We start from the raw sequence: 23,518 nt of genomic DNA, 5'->3' as shown, positions 1-23,518 counted from the left end.
CGAGATACCAGATGTCGGATAAAGCCCTGGAACTCGAGATGAATAATGTATGAATCATTGGTGAACTGATGTAGAGTACTGTCATTTAATCATTACACTATTGAAGGCCCTGATGTGCAGCACGGCCACCCAACAGCACCTGTCGCGCTTTAGTCAGTCATGGACTCCTCTTCGTTTTCTTATTCTTTTCTTTATTTTTTGACGCAGAGCAAGTTTGAACAATCCTCGTGGTCAGTGACAAGGGAGACCACCCGACGCACATACACACCCTACCCATGTAGACCCCTGGGCTGTGACTCTGCTGCCAAGGGTGGCGTTTTATAAAACAGAGGAGAAGCAGATCCAAAAATACGCTCAAATTGCCTCATTATTTATTAAAGCTAAAGAGAGGGGGGAAAAAAACAGCCCACAGCTTTTCTTCTAAATGTGTGCTGGTTTTGTGCCTACCGTTGCTGTTTTCTACAGGGAATACTCAAGACTGATCCAAGGGTTTTTGCAGCATTGCAGGGAATATGAATTAAAGCCTCGGTCCAAAGTCATCTTCATCTGCTTTTATCTTTTTTTTTTTTTTTTTAAGTGTCTCTGAGGATTTATTTACAAGCAACTGGCTAAATGGTCTTTTGAAAGACCCCATCCCCCAGTGATGTCAGCAGCAGTCTGGCATCACACTGAAAGCGAGTTGTAAGTGAAAACAGGTCAGAATTCTGCCTCTGAACTGGCTTTTCAAGAAGAACGGAATCCCGTTTACTTTCAATTCCATCAGATGGAAACTGTTTGAATTCTGCAATGCCAAACATCCGAGGAATTTTTGTCATTCTTGTTCCGAATATTATTTTGAACTATATCAAGCCCCAAAATTCTGGTTACTATAAAACCAGAAGCAGCAATGTCGGTTGTCGCAAAGTGGAAACTGCAACTCTGTCCTGGCTTCTCAGTACAATACGGCCAATTCAAAGAATTATGTCATTTCCGTACCTTGAGCCAGAAATGGTTTCCTACCTTCATTATCGCTTTGTTTTCAATCTTCTCAGAAGAACCATCGAGAGCTCCTTTTAAATGGGCCTGAGCTAGTCGGAAAAGATGACGCGTCGTTAGCCCTCAAACATCTTCAGGAATGGAAGTCTTATTGATGCGCGTCAACTCCTCAGGGGGGGGAAGGTTCCGCTCAAAGGACATTTGGGGTCTTTCATCCCTGACATGAAGGTGGCGGGCAACATTATTGAGGCTCCACAACATGATAGAGGTTTCCTTTTTTTTTTTCTCCGTCTCTCTCTTTGCTTGAAAGGCAAGAGTCATCTTTCTCCACCCTTTGAGAGAGAAGCCTCATACTGTAATTGACTGAAATAGCTGCTCTTTTCTTCGTGCCTGCTTTTTGAGGTAATTGCTATTTATGAAGTATTAATGGTCCGTCATCTGCCGGTGTCAGCGCCACGCACTGCCGCGTATACAGTATGCGCGGGATCAAAAACAAAACAAAAACCTTTATTTTGTTTCTTTTTGCCATGCGGGAAGCGCGCCTCTTGTTGTGTCGGGTTGAGATATTCATGAATTCCACTGTCCTGCATCGGTGCACTTATATAACAGCGTAAACAGGGCCTGGGGTTTTTAGGAGGAGGCCTCCTCTTATTATTGTGCGGTTTCAGCGGCTGGAGTCGGTGTCCCTGATGTCTTTGATGTAAATTTAAGAGATGCTGATGCTGCTGTTGCTAATTGAGAAGTGGTAGAATGCCGTTAAAGCATATGGTCAATAAAAGTAAATTGGATGGTGTTTATTGATTACTTGAACAAGTGAAGGGGAAGGCGTGGACGGCGGTGCTTTGCCATCAGTTGCATTTGCGATCGTCAAGATCTGGGATTTTTTTTTTTTTTTTTTTTTTTTTTTGTGAGTCATCACACTTTATCTAGACGGACTCGCAACAACAGTCATAGAAATCAGAAATCCTAACGTTCACTAGAAGTAAATACCAATTTTGACTGTCGGTCCTATCACCAGCAATGGAAGAAAAAAAATGTTCTTTGAACCAAAATCACCCTGAAATGGCCATTTGAAACCACATTGGTGATCTATTCATTTTCGGCATGGCTTCTCGGGACTTGAGATGTATTACGCATGATTAGTTGCGAGCCATTTGAAAGTCATTTGTTATTTTGTAATATTGTTCTGTGTGAGCCGGTGTTTCATCAATAAGGATATTTTGGTCAAGCCCTGTCATTTTGGAGTTGATTTATTGAGGGTTTCGGGTTGGATGGTGAGTCGTCAACTTTGCTGCATTGCTAATTACAGCTCACATAAGATCACTTACTAAAAATAAGACGGGTAAAAGTAAAAAAAAGAAAGGCCAACATACTGACTGGAAACAGAGTACAGATAACTCTAGTACTTTTGATATGCTAAATTTCATTCAACACAGTGACAAATAAGACCTTTCTCCCTGATGCAGATGATGATTCGCCAATGTGTCAAACTGCCACAGCAGCCTCCACGCGTACACGATACCATAAAATAAAGCCGTTATCAGCCCATTACGATACCTGTTATCGATATTCACCCATCCTTTCTCCCAGGTTCACATTACTCCCATCTCGCTGCTGTCTCAGTTTTTTTTCCCCCCCCCAACGTATATACAGTGAATTTCAAAATCAGTCAATCAATCAAAAATCATAAAATTGCAATATTGTTCTTTGTGTCGTGATCTGCAGAGATTGAAACAAATCAGGAGTCGAAAATACCATTACCTGTTTTGGAATGTAGGACGTAAAAAACTACAGCTACCTTGAAAATATCAAAGGAAGTACAGGAACAAAGCTTTTGGACTTCCTCACTTCCCAACACAGGCGTCTGTTGAGGGAAATCACAAGACAAACGCCAATGTCAAGGTTATTGTAGGAACAGACTAACATGCACTCGGTGTTGTTCTTGCCGTTCCGGTTCCACGCCGTCCGGGCTTTATCTCGCGCTGTGCTTATCCTACTGTACGGCTCTCTGTCCACATTGTGAGCGACTGAGCTAATTGTTCCTGCTCATGCATTTCTCTGCAGATTCAATTACACGCCTCTCTGGACAGCATGAAAAAAAATGAGGGTGGGAAACCAGGGTCCCTCTATGTGTGGGAGAATGGAAGAAGAATGAAAAGGTAGACGGCTAAAAGGGGGACTTTAAAAGGGGAATAACAGCAGTCCCTTGACTCATATTTATGTATGGGGAGGAGACGTAAGACCACTACACTTTAACCCATTAAGGACGGGAGCGCATAACCACGTTTCCACCACTAAAGCCGGGAGCGCGGTTGCGTGTTTCTCCCTCTACAGCCGGAGAGCGTATACGTCATTTTCTTTTTTTAATCCAATTCTCGGTCTCTTAGCCAATGAAATGCATCAGAATATGCATGTGGCGGTGTCGTGAGTTGTCGGAGCATACCCGAATTTTTTTTCGAGGAGTAATGGCGGACGCCGTCGATCGTGGTAGCTCTGCTATAAGTCACGGTAGTGATATAGACGACACGCTCGCGGACTTTAAAGCCATGAAACTATCCAAACGTGACGTATGGTTAGGATATATGTTCATAGACAATGACGATTTCAATGTCTTTGTAAGAGAATACAGCATGGTAATTACCACTTGATTTTTTTTACATTCAAAATACTGTTTCACTTGCAACTTCGATTGAAACAGTAAAGATGAATAAACTCATGCCTATGTGAAAGCCACATGTCTAAGCTCTCCAATTATTTTGGAATTGAATTGAATTGAAAATCTGGGACAGGGGCTGAGTTATTAATTATTTTGTAGGTGGCGAAAATGTCAGGTTTTCAAGGGTGAATCCAAAGACGATCGTAGGTTTTAGAGAGATGTCTCACAAGGGGCTTTAGGCTTTAATGGGTTAAACGTCTTGGCTCTATGATGGCCGTTTGTGTCCACTCGGCTTCCTTTTTTGAAACCAATTTAGCTGTGTTAATGTCATGAATCTTCTGTGTTTTTCGCCATGGAAGCCTTTTTTTTTTTGCTTTTAATTGTGAGCAAACAGGAGCAGTGTATCAAGTGTAATTTTTTTTCTTATTCGCAAACACATTAGAAAAATACTTCTTTGGGGGGGCTGCAAGAATGGTCACGGAACGAATTAGAACGACTACAATTAGAAGCACGAGAAAAAAGTGTTCCCAAAAATGTATGAAAATGCCATTTTGTTTTACAACCTGCGTATGAATTGGAATTTGAAGTGTTAAAAAATGAAAGTCAATCGATTTTTTTTTTAACAATGACTCACTGATATTAGTTAAAAACTTTATGCAGTAAAAGAAGCAAAAAACGTTAAAAGAATCTTAAAAAGTACAGACATAGTCTTGTTGAACTGAAAGGCTAGTGAAATCGGATGCGGCCCGAGGGTTAGCACCCCCCTCATTCCCCCTTCTCTGTATAATGATTGGTGCCGGTCTCACAAATAAGAAGATTAGCTTGCGCCTGAGCCAGGCCGGAAATAATGTACCCCCACCTTAGCTGGGCCGCGGTTTGACACAGCAGAAAATAGGCTGCGGAATAAGAATGGAACCTCATTCGTCTGCGCCGCCATTGTGTCAAATTGGACGTGCAGCACGGCGTATCTGCGCCAGTTCACGCCGCACCCATGCGGACGTCGGGAATACACGAGCGGGGTGGGGCGGCGATAGCGTGGAAAATGAAGTGCCGCCGACTGTAACGTGTTGCGGTAATTTATTTCCTCCTGCTTATATCGAGCCTGTTACTTGGGAGTACGTGCAGAGAAAATGGCCTCTTGTTATTGTAGCTCTTGATCAAACGGTGATAGGTCAAGACGACCGCTCCGAGCGAGGAATATTGCAAACGCTGCGTCTTATGTCTTGACTGTAGGGCACGCTCTCCTTTTGTGCGGCGGGATTAAAGCATCCATCTTGCTCGCCCGCTTCTCCCCGCTAATGGTATTAGGAAAAGGGTGGATAGGTTTCAGGGGTTCTGTTAAGGAACATCTGATACGGGCACCGGCTGATTCAATTAAGTAAAGAGCAAGGCTGGAAGGGAATGAGTACATTGCGTAATAGCCTCGAGAGTGAAGCATTCTATCTGTAAAACACAGACAAACAAAGAAACACACACACACACGTTATACTCTCATGAGCAAAAGACTTTTCAAGGGTCAACGAAGGTCAACGAATTGATATACCTCGGCGGATATTTGTCAAAACATCACTTCGATGTACAGTCCTCAGTTTGGTTTGGTTACGCTCTGGCCTTGTGGCATCAGCTCCAGTTTTGTGTCGTATGATGAGTCATCCAACTCATGCTGGGTTTACACCTAACGATTTTAAAAGCCTCAGACTAAAAACCCAAAGTCAAAAGGAAGTTTTCGAGCTCAACCGGAATCACAGCGTGCTCTCGTCGTCTTGATCGATTCGCGTGAGGTGCTGATCTCAACAGTTTTCGATCAGTCTTTTCCTAGTCTTGAAAAATGCCAACAGGACCCTATCGTGGTTGTTTCAGGTGTGGTATTAAAAGTTTGTTGTTCTATGGCAAGTCATCAAAAAGCGCCACCCACGAGTAAAGCTCACATTTAACACAATTTAGCGGCATCCATCCGACTTGTATAAGTGGGTCAAGTTTGGTAGCAGTCAGTCGAAATTTACAAAAGATTCCTCTCTTAGTCACCCCTGGAAATGGTCGTCATGACCCCTAAAATGGCCGATGCAAACCAAAATGACGACTTCCTGTTCATGCAACTATTTCAAGACTTTTTACTGGCGTTACCTGCGTACACACATCAATTGACTCCACGCCCAATGTGTGTTTTACTGCTATAAGGATTGACATCGATTTTGTCCAATGTCACTGAAAAGTCTGCCAGACAGAACACACTGGCAGGTGAGACTTATTTAGAAACTCAAGTTGCAGAGACTTGGAGAAATGCATGCCGACTGATTGAATTGAACAACTGTTTCGCTAATCGGGCAACTTTACACCACTTGGAACCGAAGCATGTGCCTTATGATGTTTAAAACAAACTGCAATGTCTGTTTGTTTGTTTTTGTCTCACAGTTTGCTAGTACTGACTTAGTCCCTGGGTGTTAATAGAACTGCCTTAGCTGAGGTAATAATAGCTGCCTTAGGGTGCCAGAAAAGCTTTAAGCATGTGGATTTTTTTTTTTGTCAGTGCTCACAGTTTGCAAGGTGTGAACCAGCGGAAATGTAACAGAAAGTGACGGTAGTATTTCTAGTGGATCTATGTTTAGGTGTGCCTTTGTCAAGAGCGGCTTAACACCTCAAATAGGCTTCCGCAACCTAGACAAGACAATCTGATATTTATGTTCTCCCTTATGACCTTCCCAAGTGAAGTATCTCTTCACCAACCTCCAAGGTCACTTGCTTTACAGGCACGGCGGGCCGCCGCTGGTGTTGATGGATGCATCTTAAATTGGAGGCAATTCAAGGTATTCGAACCCGAAAGAGAGACGGCTTCACTTGAATGCCCCTTGGCTAGATTTCTTATGCATTAGGACTTTCATAGTGTGAACCCCAAATCAGTTTCTCCACTTCCTCTCCACTCTGGCACAGTCGAGTGGGCCGCCTATCGCGCCGCTCTTTGGTGTCTCTTCGCACCACCAGGTCCCAACGCTGTCTGGAGCCATTGGGTTTCCATTACCGCAAATCCATTCTACTCATTTAAAATTGATGGTTGTGGACCTTCGCTTGACCTCCTGAGATAAGGGAGCCCCAAGTCTTTTCCCTTTTAAAACACCTCAAGGATTAGATTTGGAGCCCTCCCAGCCCCGCTTATCGGTGTTTGTGTGGTCATATTTGAGTAGATGGAAAATGTAGTCTTGATTCGTACCTTTTATTAGTTCGGCGGTGACATTGTACGTTAGGTTACGAAAGGTCATCAGTTGCGGCAATGGCAACAACCTGAATTTGTGCGCAAGTCGGAACCTGCCATAGTTGAGCAGTTATTCAGTAGTAATGTCACAATTTCAGTTAATATTTGTATGAAAAGCACTACACGGAAAAAGTACGGAGGTAACCGAGCATGCCTCCTTGCGCCACGTCAGCACATTCTTAAACCAAGCCATGGGCCATCTGTAACCCATGCTAGCGCAGTAGTGAAGTCATAACTACAACACACGTTTGTATGAAAAACACTTTGAGGGCATCAATACAAAACAAAGGACAACAAAATAAGCACCGCAGTAACCGAGTGTGCCTTGTTGTGCCACATGGCGACATATTCTAATGTTGATGCTCAAGCTAGTGTGTTGCCCGCCGTTGGGAACCAAGAAACGTCACGTCAGTACTCATGAAACCAATTTGGAAAGTCTTGTCAGGACTACTGCAAATTATGTTTGTCGAGGGATGCGGATTTGACTACATTTCACCTCCAGGGAAAAGTACCAATCGATGAATTGAATAATATTGTATCCACTTATTAAGACGACAAGGGAATCTTGGTTGCGACGTTCTGACTGAGACGAAAGTGCACCCGGTTTTGCTCCCATTGCTTTGAAGAAACAATCAATTCCACACATCTTAATAATTCTTGACGATCAATGAATCCATTATAATGGCCATTACTAGTGTGGTCCATCCTTCTTAAAATTTCTGCTCTTGGAGCCTTATCAAGCCCTGGACATTTTTTTATGCTATTTTTGATGGGGGTGGATCGAAAATTGACGTGCGTATGTAACGTAAAAACCTTTGTATGAACCATTTCTTGTACACGCTTTCTCATGTTGATGTTTGAAAAATATATATTTACATTCTCAGCGAATCAAGTGTAAATACAACTGAAGCACACAATAAGAAACTGTTATTTCGCTGCTTTAGTGACAATATCTTCTATGAAGAATGTTTCAGGACATTTGGACTAATGGTTTTTAATGAACTGCAGTTTATGAGCACAATCATTTGTGTAACACTTTGAGTGTACGCAATCCGCCAGATGGGACTGTAAACAAGCTCTAGCATGCAAAAATGGTAGCGGCAAGAAGCAGCTTGACGCATAAAGTTTAACTGTCACGAAGCGGGGCTTTATTGTGTTGACTTGTTTCTCCGGCTGGTTCACTCCGTTGCGGTCAAGGCAAGCACGGTTGTTTGAAGTGGCTGTTGGTCAAGGGAGGCTACAAAGCGGGTTTCTCTGCCTTATCGGCAGGACAGACCCCGGCGTGCTAATCGCTGTGTCCCAGAGACAGCCAGAGGTAAAACGGAGCGTGGATGGGTGAGCAGCATCCAGAAAGAGGGGGTGGGGGGGGGGGGGGGAGAGGCACATTGGAAAGGAGGTAGGGGATGCAATAGGAATGGGGAGAGAGTGGAGTGGGGGCGAGTGTGTTGGGATATGTTTACAACTCTTAGGTTACATCACGTGACAGTCGCATTACAGCTCAGTGGATAACAGAGAAAAAAATCCTTGTGTTGAGAGAGGCTGGTTCATAAACAGTCCTGCAAGCAAGTCTCTTAGCAACCGCACGGTTGGAAGCATCCATCGGAAGAGGCTGAAACGGCAAGTGAAAATGGAGACTCTGCCTCATTTTAGGTCACTTAATTAATGTGCTAACTAATCACGTCGTCAATGACCTTTTGCTTCACAGTTGTGGAAACGTATTTGACAGTCGATAAATGAGTTGAGAACTGAATAGATTCCAGGTCTTTGCCAAGGCCAAACATCCCTAATTTGCTTCACTTCTGTGAATCATATGAGGCCACTTAAAAAAAAATGAAAATATTTGTCTATACACTTTGTGAGACTTTGGTGGAAACCAGCCAAGCCTGAATGGAACACGATCACGATGTGAGATTTGATGTCAGTTTTGAGTCCTCAATGGTCCCCCAGTGCAGGTTCGAAAGGTTTTGTGTCCCTCTGGAATGGTTTGCAGCTGTGCAATCACCTGGTGGGAACCCAATTGGGGGACGTATTTGAGATGGAACTGGCTGCTAATCGAACCGAATGGATCAAATGCCAGTTTTGTCCCCCAATGCAGGTTATGGCCATCTGGAATGATCAACGTATACCCCATTTTACGGCAAATACTGGTGGCCCAACTTGAAATTCGGTGGAACCCCCCACTCCAAAACGGGATCTGATGTTTTCTTTTGGGTGCTCGTGGTCTCACGATTCCGATTTTAGGGCTGTCTGGCATGATTTGTGGATGGACCGGAAAACATTTCAGAACTTACATACAAATTAGCCCAAAAGTGACCAACGTCAAAATTTGAATCTGATGGCCTTTTGGGCTGCTCAGTCGTGTTGAGGCTTTGAAAGGTTTTGGGGACATCCCGAATGATGCAGGGTCCGATGTCTGTGCGATGGTGCATCCGGTTGGAGGACAATAAAATCGAATATTTACATTGCAGTTGAGCGTTGTCTTTTCATTGAAACCAACCGGCTGCCTTCACCCCATCCTTGAAGTTGAGCCATTTAGTCAGTAAGTCGCTGAGAAAAAATGTTCCTCTCCTAAGAAAGGACGTGTAAGACACAATGACTCAACGTAGTTATACTGTATACGGCTATGCTAAAAACGTACACGTTGCTTGTTTTGTTCCGAGCAGGAAGTGTGACCCTGTCGCTCAGTAATGAAACTGCATTATGATAATGTGTAGAAGCCACCAGAATACAGGTAAGGTTGTTAACCCAGAGCTGATTGTGATACGCAGTGTTCCATTCGCCACACTTGATTTACCGCCGTGACTGGTTTAAGGGAAAGACAATTGGATCGGGTGCTATTGATAATTAGTTTTTAATGTGCCACACTCATCATGTCCAATTTCATGCCCCTTAGGCAGCTGATCGCAGATTTAATCAACACATTATTGCTTGCTATACTTAAACTTAGGGAAGGGTGGTTGGGGTCGGGGGCGGGGGGGGGGGTGAGGTTGGGGAGGCGACGATGTTGGAGTTTGGGACTTTGCGCAGCCGTGGTTGAGGTCTCTTGTCGACTGAATGCAAAATTGGCCAGTTCTACTTTCCGTCAATTAGTGTTGCAGATCGATAGACCGCCAAGCTGTTGTCAATTTCATCAAACAATCAAGTATCAAAATGGTGGTGTCACGGGCGGGGATACCAGGTATTATGAAAGTCAAATTGATATTGAGGAGTTGATAGAGTGTGACGAAAAACATTTCATTCTTTTTAGTTTGTATTTACCACTGCCTACCAGACACAAGTGCTCAGTTTTGCCGTAGATTCGTTCGAGTTTCTTCAGGCGCAGACTAGTCCGAGCCAGTGCCAATTTCAGAGTTTTGCTCCCTTGCGGGTCTTGAACCCAAGCCCCCCCCCCCACTCCCTAAAAGCTAGCCTTGTAAACAGTCATGCATGTCACGCACAAAACTAGCGTTTTAAACACAACATCTCTATTGTCTTACTCAAACATTGAGACACGCTTGGCCAACAAAGGTGACCCCGCTTATGTAATAGTCATCTCCGCAGGGCTAGGTCCGTCCGCATGACTCATGCTTAATGCATCTCCGCCATCCTCGCCACTTTACCTCCATTCCGCGGACCACCGGTTGAGGTTGTAACTTAAAAGCGGCCACCGGTCTCGCAAAGTGGCGGGTATTTTTGCACCCCTTCCTTCCGCATTGACTTGTGTCTTGTTTACGGCTGTGGAAAAGAAACTTTCCATCGTGGGTGATTGAGAGTAGTTTGTATTCCCACCGACCACTCCATTAAGGTACACTAACACTATATTGGGACGGACTAGGATGTGATTCAGACTTGCTTATTCAGATTAGGTCACCGCTGTCAAGACAAAACTTGTTTCATAAACTCTGCCAGGAAAGTTTGAGAGTGTACGCTACGTACTGTATATATCCACATGTACCATCTGCTTCCCTACGGGTGGTGGAAGCATCAAATTGTGCCATTTCCTTACATATTATTTTACAGCACTCCTAATACCGCCACCGCTTATATCGAAGGCCCACCCCCAACCCCCCCGATTTCGAACACCTCCGCTGAATTCTAGTCTCTCAGCCTCGCTCACCGCGCTACCGTGATTGAACATTGGCTGAAGTTGAAGAGGAAATAGGTTCTCTAATCAAGAGCCGCTGCATAGTTTGTGCGCTGATGCCCGCTTGGCAGCATGATGCTCGTTGGCAACGCGGGCCAGTGCTGTCGTTTTGCTCCCAGCCTGGATTGTATACAGAAAACCCATACGAGTGAGTTTTGAAGTAGTGCGAAGTAATGAAGAACAACTCTTTATTATCTGTAATTTACTGGAGTATATATTTATCTGGCCACTTCTAATGATATCTTTCTTTTTTGTTGTTGTTTTCGTTTGAGAGTATCTGCACTTCTACTTGACTCATTCACTGCCAACTGTTTTCATCAACAGTTTTCGAGCATGTTTCCTGCGAGGTGCCTAAACTTCCAACGTGTTGGCATTTCTCTTAGTCATATCCCGCGTGACAATCCAAGGTTCACTCCCTTATCTTATCCTCTACTCAAAAACTGTGCTGATCTCAAATCCGAAGTGATGTAAGGCTGCCGTCTACAGGGGTCTATTAGTTATTACACTGGTTTACATACCTGATCGGTTTGGCTGGCCGAGACCCTCTTTCAAGGCTACCCATTGAAAAGTGATGAATAAATTCGTCGGTTGCAGTGAATGAGTTCAAATGTCAACTATTGAGCCTGTTTGAGCTTTGTTGCTAACCAAAACAGCAGCATGTTAAACAGTCTCTCCAGTGATTTTAAGTTTTGAATCTTCTCCCAAGTGACTTCCCTGTGCAGTATTGAAGCTGTATTAGGTGGCGAATTAGGTTTTCATGTTGACTCCATGTTGTGTGTCACACTTTTATGTTATGTAATTATGCCGTGGGGAGTTCCGCCGTTTGTATTTTATTCGGTCCATTCTGCCTCGATTCATGCTGTTAGTCCAAAAATACTGCAGTATTGTGAATATTCGGTTTGGATTTATATGTGGCTCTTTCATTAGCCGTCTTCCACCCCCCCCCCCCGCTTATATTCAAAGGTCAACGACCGCCCGTCTCTCTAATAAGCTTTTAATGATGAACCATTTGTGTTTTCGGTCGCGAAACAGCATGAAGGCCGGTCCCTCCCTCCTGCATTTACTTTTATTTATATGTTAGCAGCATGAGCCTCTATGCAAGTGATCATAAATCTCTGAATGCTAACGTCCCCTTTCTGTTTTTGTCCCCCCCGCCCCCCCCACCCCCCCCCACCCTTCTTCGCCCACCAATGCAGGAGCTGCACAGATTCCAGGTATGTCCAATCCGTTACTTTTCCTGACATGCTCTCATTCAAGATTTCTTTGTGTTTCTTTGTCTTTTATACATTCTACTGCTTCATGTTTGCACCCATCACCACTTTTTATTGGGCGGCCATACCCGCATTAATTTGATGTAATGCTTGGCGTAACATGCTGGTAACAGGTTAACAAATAGGAACAGGAGTATTGTGACTCACTCCTGCTGGTAAAGTAAAGTTGGACGTGCGCTCTCCACCTCCCGTACGGCGAATGACTGATGAAAATAAATAGAAATATGTATTTCCTCAGGCAGCAAATCAAGTCATGCGGCCTCTCTAGCTTGGCTCCCCCTCTCCGCCGAGCTTTTTAATCTAATTAGCGGCGCCGGTGACAGTTATTTATATGTGCATGAATTAGACTTGAACAGCCAGCCATCTCCCACGTGACCCTCCCCCAAAGCACACTCCCCACCGCCCTTTGGGTTGATTGGACCGAGACCAGTCCTTCACGGGCCTGCTCTCGGTCATCCAAATGCCGGGTGGTCGGCTGCGACAACTAAATTGTCAACTGAGGCTGCGTTCCAACTGACGTTTATTTATACACCATTAACATGTATTTTCAAGTGAGTCCTATCCAGTATTCCGTGTTGACATTTACCGAAACAACTGCAACAACGACGCGAGCGTCGACACTGGACGGAAGCGGCGTCGGAGCAGTAATTCGCCGTTTGGCATTCATGAAGCCACCTACTCAGAACAAATGAAACTTTAAACGTAGTATTCGTTTGAAACCTTTTCCAACACGTTAACTCAGCGGTCAGCAACCTTTTTGAAACTGAGAGTTCCCAGTTGGATACTCACTTATGAAATGACAAATTTGTTCAAATTACCTTGAATAATCTAATGTTATAAGAGGTGCAGTGATGAATTGATTAATTAACAGTTCATCAATTATCAAAGTAGTCATTATTTTGGTCGGTTAAGGGTTTAGATACCTTTTTAAATTTTAACAAATTCAAACGCTATCAATTTTAGCTTCTCAGCAATAAATATCCGATTTCTTGTCGTCGTCCATGAAAGTGGACCTATTGTGTTGACTCAAATTAAAATGACTGCTTTTACTTTGGGGAACAATAATTAACATTTTAATAATCACTGCTTTATTTTTTAAATAATTATTTGTTGCAGCCCTATATGTTGTTATTAATTATGATGATGATGATGATGATACATGTGAAGACCCCGATCATGTTCATGATTCCTCACAATAATCAGGAAACGTGAATATCATATGCAACACTTTAGTTCTATCAATCTCCGGCAGTGTTCATGACATTTTCAAATGGTCGCTTTTACAACATTCCTAGAAAATCACAATGGGCTACTCCTCGGAGGTTACCTAATGCCTGTTGCGCTAACTCCTTCAAACGAAACTTATTTCGTTCAGGCTCGTCTTTTCCTCTGAAATATCGTTGACTTTTCTCACTGGCACTTTTGGAGAAATGTGACAACAACAACAAAACGGTATTAAAAAAAAAATATTCATGAATTTCATGCAGCCATGTGGCATACAAATGAAAAACAAGCGCAGCGAAGCTTACAGGCGAGGCGGCTGTCCCCGTTTAAATGGATTTGATACCGCTGTTTTTTGTTTTTTTTTTATTTAATTTTTTTTGCAAAAACAATGCAGCCAGACATTTACTCAGCGCTCCCTGAGTTTACCTGTCACTACAGACAAGCGCAGCCATGTTTGCTGTGTATGCTGATCAATAGAAGTCAGAACGCCTGAGGATGGATGACGACTTGTGGGTGCAGGGGGAGGGACAGGGCGCCTTATCCATGTGTGCACAGAGTACCTCTCTAAACACACAAACACATGCACGGCTGAATCAATCACATGTACGCAAGCGGTGCTCCTTTTTATCACAGAGGTTTTCAAAAAAAAAAAAATTATATTCTGGAACTATTTCAAATTGCAAGGATTAATCCAAATGTATCTTATTCAAAGCACACAAGCATTTTAGTTCCCTACACCTGAGTACAGTTTGAAAGCATGAAAGTCTTCAATATTTTATTGAACAGTTTTTTTTTTTCATTGAAAGAAACATGAAAATTAAGGTTGACTTGAATATTACTCATCCACCTGATCCAAGCCATTAGAAAACGTACCAAAAATAAATACTAGAAAATTCCTATTCAAAATGGTCAATGAAAAGAGCCCTTCGCCCTCCAGCAAAGTTCCATTCAACATGCAATTCTGAAAGAATCTTCACTCAAGCCTCTGCATTTTTTGTTCAACGCTTTCAGGCAATGAGCTCTTCATATTCAACTGTACTTGCATTAAATCTCAATGTTTTAGTCAAAATTGGAGGCTTGCATGGTATATACCTGACCTCCAAGTGACTCACTGGCCGCTGTTTTAATCACACACCAAAAATTGAGAAAACGACAATGAGTTAATGCTATGGTTCCACGATTGAGTGCTACATAGTTCTCAGCCTTTGCGCATTTTCAGCAATTATCTTCAAACATCTATTATGTATTCAAAAACAAATTCTTACATTCACTTCACGGGGTCTTTAAAGAATCCACCTTCCGCAAAATCCCCAAATTTCCTAGTTATCAGAAGCCTGGAAGCTAACGGTCGATGCACATGGTTGGTGCCCGTTTTTTTCTGATCACAAAGCATTACAAGGTTGCTGCACGTAAGCCAGAGGATCATTTTCTGGAAAAAAAAAAAAAAGAAGCACTCAAGGGGTGTTCCGGTGTTATATTTTTCCACTCTGTGTGAGTGTGTGAAAGGATTCTGCGGTGCTAATCGATGGAGGTGTGTGAAAGAGGAAGTCAAATGGCAGATTCGCTAACACGCTATGACTAAAGCAGCTTCCCAAAGCAGGAGTGATGCTCACCCCCCTAAAAAAAAAAAACAAAAAAAAAAAACTGGAAAGCCGCGGCTCTGCAAAATCACTTTAGCTCTCATTGACAGCTTGTCCAATACGGTTACACTAACAGCAAAACCTGTTTTTTTTTTTTGTGTGTGTGTTATCCCCGAGAAGGCCTTATAGACACTCCTCCCAATTTGCCCAAAATACACTTGCTGCATTTTCCCCGGGTGTCATCTCCCGCAGGACCGCTGACAGCGTCCGGCGGCACATTGTTGTTGACCGGTAATTAGCGCAAAGCCCCGCTGTTCACATACCACCTCCGGCCTGTCACCGTTGTTTATTTGGCACATTGCAACTGTCTCGACGTGTTTAAAAGCACAAGGTAGCGGACGCCCCGCAGCAGCCCCCCTCCGCCTGTAACCTTCAGTTGGATGCCTTGAAAAGCATTTTGTAGTTTATTAGCGCATTATCATAACCAGATGCCCGCCTCCGCCGCCCACCTCCCCTGAAAAGTGACACCGAGGCCGGAATATTAAAGACGGTCCGGCTCGTTTATGGAGGGCCGACGGGGACGCTGATTTGAATCATGTTTGCGAAGCCGTCCATCCTTATCTTTCAGCATCACAGGATGTGATTTCAGCCCTTCCTTCGTCAACCTCCCCGTACTGAAACAGAATGGATATTTCGAGGCGCTCGACGACGAGCGCAAGCAAATTAGCGGTCGTGTTTCTAGCGTTCCGATTTTTTGGGGCCTCTCGGACCACCTGAAGTCGTCGCGAATGTGGGTTGTTTGAATGTGAATGAGATCTGTCGACGCCCCAAAAAAAAATTCAAAGTCTCTCAAAGGAATCGTTATATTATATTAATAAGAATTTATATAAAAAGCTATTTATTGTGGATAATGGTAACTGTAAACCAAATTAATTGTAAAACAAATGCCGCTTAGTCCTGATAGCTTCTCTGCGTCAAGCAGAGAAACGGCAACAAAGGCAGCAAAAGGTACAGAGACGGTCTGGAGGGAAAGCTTCAAAATACTGTTGATTCATAAATTAATTTGAACTATTTTGATCTGCAACGGAATCATGGCTAGTCGACTGATCTTGGCAGCCGTACTTTTTACGAGTTACGAGTTGGTTGGTCCAATTTGTTTTTTCATCCATTTCAATGGGGAAAATGGGAGGAATAAACGTGTGAGCGGCACAAAGAATCGACATCGCCTGAGTGGTGGGCAGATCTGTGTGTGTGCGTTTTCATTTTCAATCGCCACACTTGAGTCACGTCACATGTTGACACGTGTTGATACCACACGCCTCCATGTCAGGTACGAACGCATACAAACTAAGCCGCCCGGGTGTTTTCATGCAGCGGAGAAGGCAGCATTCACGGAAGGAAAATGGGAGGTGAGGAGTAGGGCGGGGCCCGGATAAACAAAAGTGCCGCGGAAGAACCGGGGGGGGAGGCAGCTGGAGGACACTGCAGCATCTCGGCCCCGTCCCTCTCATCATATCCCAGCGCCACGGGGCGTCTCTCCTTGAAGCACGTCTTCACTTTGCGGGGCACGGGCCTGATGAATAAAGCAATACGTGTTTGAGTGGAATATGAATATGAAGAGTTTGTAGTGTCAGCCGGTGTTTCCGTCAGGCGTGAAACCTGGCGGAAATACCTCGGAGACTGGAAAATTTCAAACTTTTTACAAGGAAATTGAAATGAGGCAGAGCCATGATTGATTGTTAAGAATTCATTCGTCCCTTTCTGAATGATGTGAAATTGTATCTGGCACGATTCATATATAAACTTGCAGGAAAAAGGAAGAACAAGAAGGGGGGAGCGTAACAAAGATCGTCAGTTCATGGACATTTTCACTAAGGGGTGGACTCACTTTTGTTGCGAGTGGTTTAGAAATGAATGGCAAGTCTCATTTCTTCATTTCTTCATTTCTTGTCCCATGAAAAGAGAATTATTTGCAAACATATGAGGGGCGATCTCACTTTTTTGAGATACCGTATTATACAACAACACATCAGTGCAGATGTGCTCGTAAAGGTAATTGGAAGTGGATATTTCAAAAAAAAAAAAAAAAAAAGCTAGTGATACATTCTGAAACATGTTCTATTTTTTTGGGGGTTGTTTTTTTTTAGTTTTAGGAATAAAACTTTGTGTTGAGTGGGTTGACGCACTATTTGCACGGTACAGTGCCCGTTATACACACACGCAATCGTTTTTAAACAAAAGGAAGACTACATGCTAAATGGACTTTGGCAAGTAAAGAGAACGTAAGGAGTCTCTTATCGGCAGCCGATTGAAGACACTTGTGGCTCTAATTAGTGGGAACACATTCTTAACCATGCAGAAAAAGCCAGCTGGATACTGAGTTTGCTCACAAGAACATCCCTGCTCTTTGCTATATCGAGTCGAGCAATAGCTAATTCAAAGTATGCTATTGCCGGGGAGCCCCCTCGACATGGGCCATCATTATGCTAGCATATAATAGCACCCCGCAGCAAATCCTTCTTTTTTTGACTCGTGTCCGACTTCCTCTCGTAATTTAACACGATGACAAAGTATAAGGCTGAAGTGGATTCTGTCGTCTCTGCGGGTATTATGAGATTATTTAATCGCTCGCCTGGCAGCATCGGAGGTAAGGCTTCCTCGTTGAGTGGAGTACGCTTATTTAAGTCAGATTGGTTTAAAACGTCCATTCTTCGCCTTTTTGTTTGTTTGTTTGGTCGTTGTTGTTTTTTTTCACTGTCAGCCTTCATGGAAGAAAATCACAAAATGCTTTTCAATCCCCACTTTTTCCTCGACATGCATTATGAACCACAAGGGGAGGCCTGCTTTTTATTAGATGGATTTTTGTTTGACCATAAGGAGATAGATACATTGGGAATGCACATAAATTATATAATGTATGTATCTCATGTATACGTATGTACTCTATATGAGATCCACGTATCTGCTTATGTTATATATTACATATGGACAGAGATGGGAAATTCTGGAAACCCAAAAAATCTGTAAATTGTAAAAAAAAAAAAAAAAATGGAACTGATATCGGCCGATTAATTGGTAGCCCGGGAAAATCATCCATTAATCAGAATGCTGCGTTTAGACTAGTGGGGGGGGCACATAGAACATATTATCATAAAGAACATTTTTGACTTGACTTCCCCTTTAAAAACATTGTCATGTACAGTAAAAAAAAGTTTTCTGATGGCCATTTTTCATATATTCTAGATGGTGTTACATAATAGCATTGTTCTTTTTCAAACATTCCATACCCTGACTTACACGGTAAAAATACAGTTTAAACCCCGTGCCCTTTTAAGAGTTCATCCCGTGTTGCTTCTCCACTGACATTTGAGTGTTTTTCCTGGAAAAAAGGCCAATAAATATTTGACCCGCGGAGCTGAAGAGGGTCAAAGACGTCAGCCGCTGGCCGCCCGTGTCAAAAAGTCACAGCGTGCCAAAACAAAATGAAAGTTGTCAGGCGAGGCGGTGGGGGTCTCGCCCGTGGCTCCGACTTAATAAGATTTTCCGACGCCATGTTCCATAACAGCTGTACGCCAGGCGTCTCTCCCGCGCATATTCAATTAGGCCACACAGATGGTCGCCATGACAGCGAGGAAGATACTCGTTAGGAAATTAACGCCGCTGTATTAGTGGCCTCAAACTGTTTTTGGCACGTCATCATCTTGGCTGCTTGCTTTCTGACAAGGGGGCAGCGCGTTTGCTTTGTACATTAACGGCGCACGTGAAGAATGGAAGCATGAAAGGGCCGCCGAAAATAGCTGGAAAAAAAAAAAAAAAACACGCTAATCCTCGTGTCAGTCTGTCATTTTCTTTTCATTTCCACTTTACATTTGTATTTATTCTATCGTCAAGCATCCGTTCACATCTCGCCCTAATTGGACGCATTGTTAGATGCGTTCGCGTCCCCGCGCCGCGTGTTTACAAGCTATTAAATCCTGCGTGACAGTTTAAAGGAAACACATGGAATAATAATAGCCTGCGATATGTTTGCGTTGTTGCTACTGTCGTGACCAAGCCGCGCCATTGTGCCTCTCGCCGTTGAGGCCCGTGGCCGCATTGTGTGCTTTTTGTGCTAAACAATGTGATGCAATTTACCTTGGGTAGATGATGTCACACCTGCCAATATTAGTTTGGAGAATTGGAACTCAGGCCAGGGCAGCGCAGCGGGCTAGCGGCGAGCACGTCTGCCTCACTCCCTCGTCTGGATTGGATTCATTTGGAAAGTTAGCAAAATCCTTTGGAATGGTACTCAAGACACTGTTACGACTGAAACAGGCTAGTTGTTTGGCACTTTCTTGTGTGATTTACGGTTTATTCCCTTCCAAATTCCTTAATGTCTAGTATCAACAAGTCTTGCATATTTGGCGCCATGGAGGCGATGATTAGTGACTACGAGGAAATGCTCTGCACCATAGACGGTGTTAAGCCTCGCTAGCTATCCATTTGTGGCAAATAGCTAGCTGTTGTAGCGCACGGTAGCTAGTCGGCAGCTCCTCCAGCTCTCTGATGAGACGTTCTTAAAGCCATTTCACACCGAGGCAAATACGATGATGATAAGCGTTAGCGTGATTAGCTGTATATAGATATATAGATATGCTGTATATACCGCAGGACTGAATTCACTTTAGTATTTCATTGGTCAATTTTTATGTGCCTGAGAAGTGCGCTAAAAAGCATTAGTCAATTCACGTTAGCTTGTTTTTCAGTCAGTCTTGACCAGTACTTCTTAACTGCTGGGACTCACAGCTTTCTATTGTTGCTAAATTGCGACCTGCTTTTGCAGAAGTTTAAAAAAATCAAGCGTTTGTTGTTTTGCATTAGCCTCTGAAAAATATAAAGAGTAAAAGGCCGTTTCAAATGAGTTTTTGGGCATACCGCCATGTGGGAACTCGGTAAGCCTCAGTACTATACCGAAAAAAACTCTGAATACATGCTAGCTGCTTGCAACCCAATTTTGGGTCCCAAAATCACTGAACTAGCCCACAACCACGATCCAGCATAATATGATCTATTCGCCATATGATATCAAGGACACGTTTGAAACGTAATCGTAATCTACCATGGAAGACGTTTTTTCCATTTTTTTATTTTTGATGAGCCTAAAATTGAAATGTGAAGTATTTGTGAGCTTGAAAAGCAAACAGCCAAATAAGCAGTCACTTTTGGATTTTGTGATTTTTGTTCCCCCATTGAAAATAGAAAATAGGTCGATGTGGATTAGGGGCTTGACTCTGTGCTGATTTACGCCGCGGTGGTAATGTAGCCCAGCAACCATTGCGCTTTACAGCGCAAATGCCGCGTCTCCATTTGAACAGAAGAACTGGCGAAAAGTCGGCTTAGCGAAGCCGGGCGAAGTCCCCGGCGACTAGTGTTTCGCTTTGAGCCTGCCGACAGTCGTAGGTTACATACAGATTAACCGAAGTGAGCCTCCGCCGGTCCTCACCGAGAGGCCCTTTGAAGAGCTCGGCCTGTACAAGGATCGTGACCTTTTCCTCGGCCGCCTCGAGCTGTCAGTCAGCACAGCCAGCCACTCAGGCCGAGGGCATGTTATCCGCTGGCTTTGTTTTTTTTGTTGTTTTTTTTATGTGGGAATGGTAGCCCCCCCCCCGCCCCCCCTCCCCAACTGGAACACTGCAGACCTTCAATGCTTCACATGTATTTAGAATGACCTGCTCCCAGGTTTCCAGGTGGATTCCCGTGTTCATCCATCCATTTATTAGCTTGGCCAATTATCCCCGTACACTCACCCGGGCACACAGTAATGAGAAGCGCATCAAAAATTCTGTCTTTGCAAAAATAAGTAGAGCGTAGACCTCCCCCATGGTTGTGCAATCCTAATTGGGATCAGCACCAAATCGCTCACCTTTATCGATGCACACCTTCTGAGATGTGCCCGTTGTTCATATATTCAAATCGAATAACCAACGTCCTGCAAAAGCAGACAAACAAAGGAATGGAAAAGAAAAAAAACGTACCCACTCGACGTAATATATTGTAAAACACAGCGGGATGCTTTTTCGAAAGGGAAGGTTTTTGGAGCCCCAGTATTATTTTTCCAGCAAACACCAAGCCCCCCTCTCCTGCGGGGTGCGCCGAGGTGAGAGTGGCAGTGGTTAGCATTTGGAATCGGATTGGAGCTAGAAAGTGGTTACTTGTTGGCCACCCCCAAGCCTTACAAAAAGTACATACGTTACCTACATTAAAAGCACGGATTGTATTTTCATTTGTGGAGGCAGCACTTCATCACCAAGGCGAACTTGCCGTTTTGTGTGTGGGACAGACGCCAGCTTACCCGTGACCTTAGTGAGGAAGTAAATGGATGCACTGCAACATGAAGTGCTGCCTCTATGAGTGAAAACACTTTTATTTTCTTGACATTATACCCCTAAACACACACTCTGAGCTCCTCTTGAGCAAGTAGAAGTCCCCTGCCTTTTTCAATTCTGAGCGCTTCACCCAATCATCCTGGCAACAAAAGCACTTGTCGCAAAAAGTGGGGCGGGGTGAAGCCCAACCAATCCGAGCTTCCTCATCACACAATCGGGGGGACAAAAAGGCAACTTTATTCCTTAGTTTGTGGATTTTAAAAAATGTTCGAAATCAGAGTCGTTTGCCCCCGCTCGCATTCTAAGATCGGTGTTTTTTATCCCTCAACGCTGGCTCCCGTTTCTCTTGTGGCTTAATTCTCACGAGCAGTTTTTCAGCTCCGAGATGAAAGCCGCAACACAGTAGCCGTGCCTCGAAGAGCTCGGTCCCAGCAGTGTTGCCGTGGCTTGATCAATAAATGAGAGCGGACATATTTCATGCAAATTCAAGAGCCGAACGTAATTAGCCACAATGTATACTACCGGGATGCTGAACTATGCAGTTGGGGATGTTCGTCTTCCAATATCACAGGAATCAAGTTGTGGGCTGTTTTTTTTTTTTTTTTTTTTTTTTTTTTACCGAAGGAATAGTTGTGACGACACATTTAGACCACAAAATGATAATCTACTGTATCATTCGTATGAGGCCGGTCATACCGCATTGGACTGACTTGCCAAAGCCTTTGGCCACGCATGATGATGCTTTGAACTCAAATTAACTTAATTGAACTCCAAATTTGACAACTTTTGCTGCCGTGTTTGATTTTGCCATGTTAAAGCGGAAGTCAACGCAAACATATTTTTTTTCAAGAATATGTTCCCAGCAGGCCCACTAGTTGAAACACGGCATTCTGATTCATTTTGCGTTTGTGGAATATAATTTAAGCAGCAAAACCCACCTCTTTTTCGCCATCTCAGGGGGCGGCCATTTTGTCACTTCTGTCGACTGTAAAAAGACATCACAACTGCTCAAACCGACCAATCACGGCTGACCTGTTTTCTGAATCTGAGCCATGATTGGTCGTTGTGGACAGTTGTGATGTCATTTTCAGTTGACAGAAGACAAAGTGGCCGCCCCCAGAGATGGCTAAAAATTAGTGGATTCATTTATATTCCACAAACGCAATATTTATCAGAGTGCCCTGTTTCAACTAGTGATCTTGCATAAAACATATTCTTGAAAAAAAAAACGTTTGCGTTGACTTCCCCTTTAAGTAAATGGCTGTTATTATCTTGTTGATCGTTCCCTCACTCGTTATTCCACCCGTTGTTTACCGAAAGCAAAATTTCCCTCCGAAAAATACCCATTGGAATAAAAGTGCTAGTTTGCTATAAATTACACACATTTTTGATATAATTCCCTGAGACACAAATGCTCCGCATGTACTGCTGACAAATTAAGCAATAACACGAGGATGATGCACAGAAGGTCTTTTTGTCACTGCGGCGCTTAATGAGCGCCGACCAAACAATACTGAGTAACGACATACAGTGTAATGTTTAATGGGGGAGAATTTTAGAGCGGCTCTGTTGCGGCTTTGTTTACGATAATGCGCGTACAACCTTGGCGATTCATTCATATTTCATAAGGTATCAATAGGCTGATGTCTTCTTTCCAATCACGGCTTTGTGTTTGCTTTGCATTTCCCCTGACCAGCTGTTTGTTAGCGGATACTTCCATGATGCATTTGCAAACAAGCACCACCAGTGCTTACATGCACATTATTGTTATTATAGTATTGTGATGAAAACCCGATGTGATGGGGAAAAATCGAGGGCAGGTTTGTAATGAGTGCAAAAAAATCGTCTCGAAAAGTTTACTTGCGTATGTGATTAAAAAAAATGTGTTGGTGGAGTGTGCAACAGCGGTTTTGGGGGGGTGTTACTCCCTTCAGTCTCCTCTTTAGCAGGTAAAATGCAGACTCGATCGGGTTTAAGTCTTGGCCAGCCGGTCATTATCTTGCTGCATGAGGACATGATCTCCCAAGCAGTTTGGTTTCATCGTTTTAATTAATTGGCCAATTTGAGGGGTTACATC

The 23,518-nt window shown here is 43.6% G+C and overlaps 1 protein-coding gene across 7 annotated transcripts in view; it reads left to right on the top strand.

Moving 5' to 3' along the window:
• Positions 1 to 23,518, top strand: part of cadm1a (cell adhesion molecule 1a) — a 244,019-nt gene that overhangs the window by 172,628 nt on the left and 47,873 nt on the right. For all 7 annotated transcript variants that reach the window (XM_086013348.1, XM_086013341.1, XM_086013344.1 and 4 more), the window contains one exon: positions 12,198 to 12,215. Coding sequence is in view for 6 of the 7 variants with exons in the window: in XM_086013341.1 (XP_085869467.1) it covers positions 12,198 to 12,215 (18 nt within the window). In the remaining variant the exon portion in view is untranslated. The remainder of the gene's footprint in view (positions 1 to 12,197; positions 12,216 to 23,518) is intronic.

The sequence above is a fragment of the Filicampus tigris genome, chromosome 17 (assembly GCF_054856515.1).
Source record: "Filicampus tigris isolate MCC_2025a chromosome 17, RoL_Ftig_1.0, whole genome shotgun sequence".
NCBI lineage: Eukaryota > Metazoa > Chordata > Actinopteri > Syngnathiformes > Syngnathidae > Filicampus > Filicampus tigris.
The sequence above is the reverse complement of the archived record's forward strand: the minus strand, read 5'-3'. Positions and strand labels throughout refer to the sequence as shown.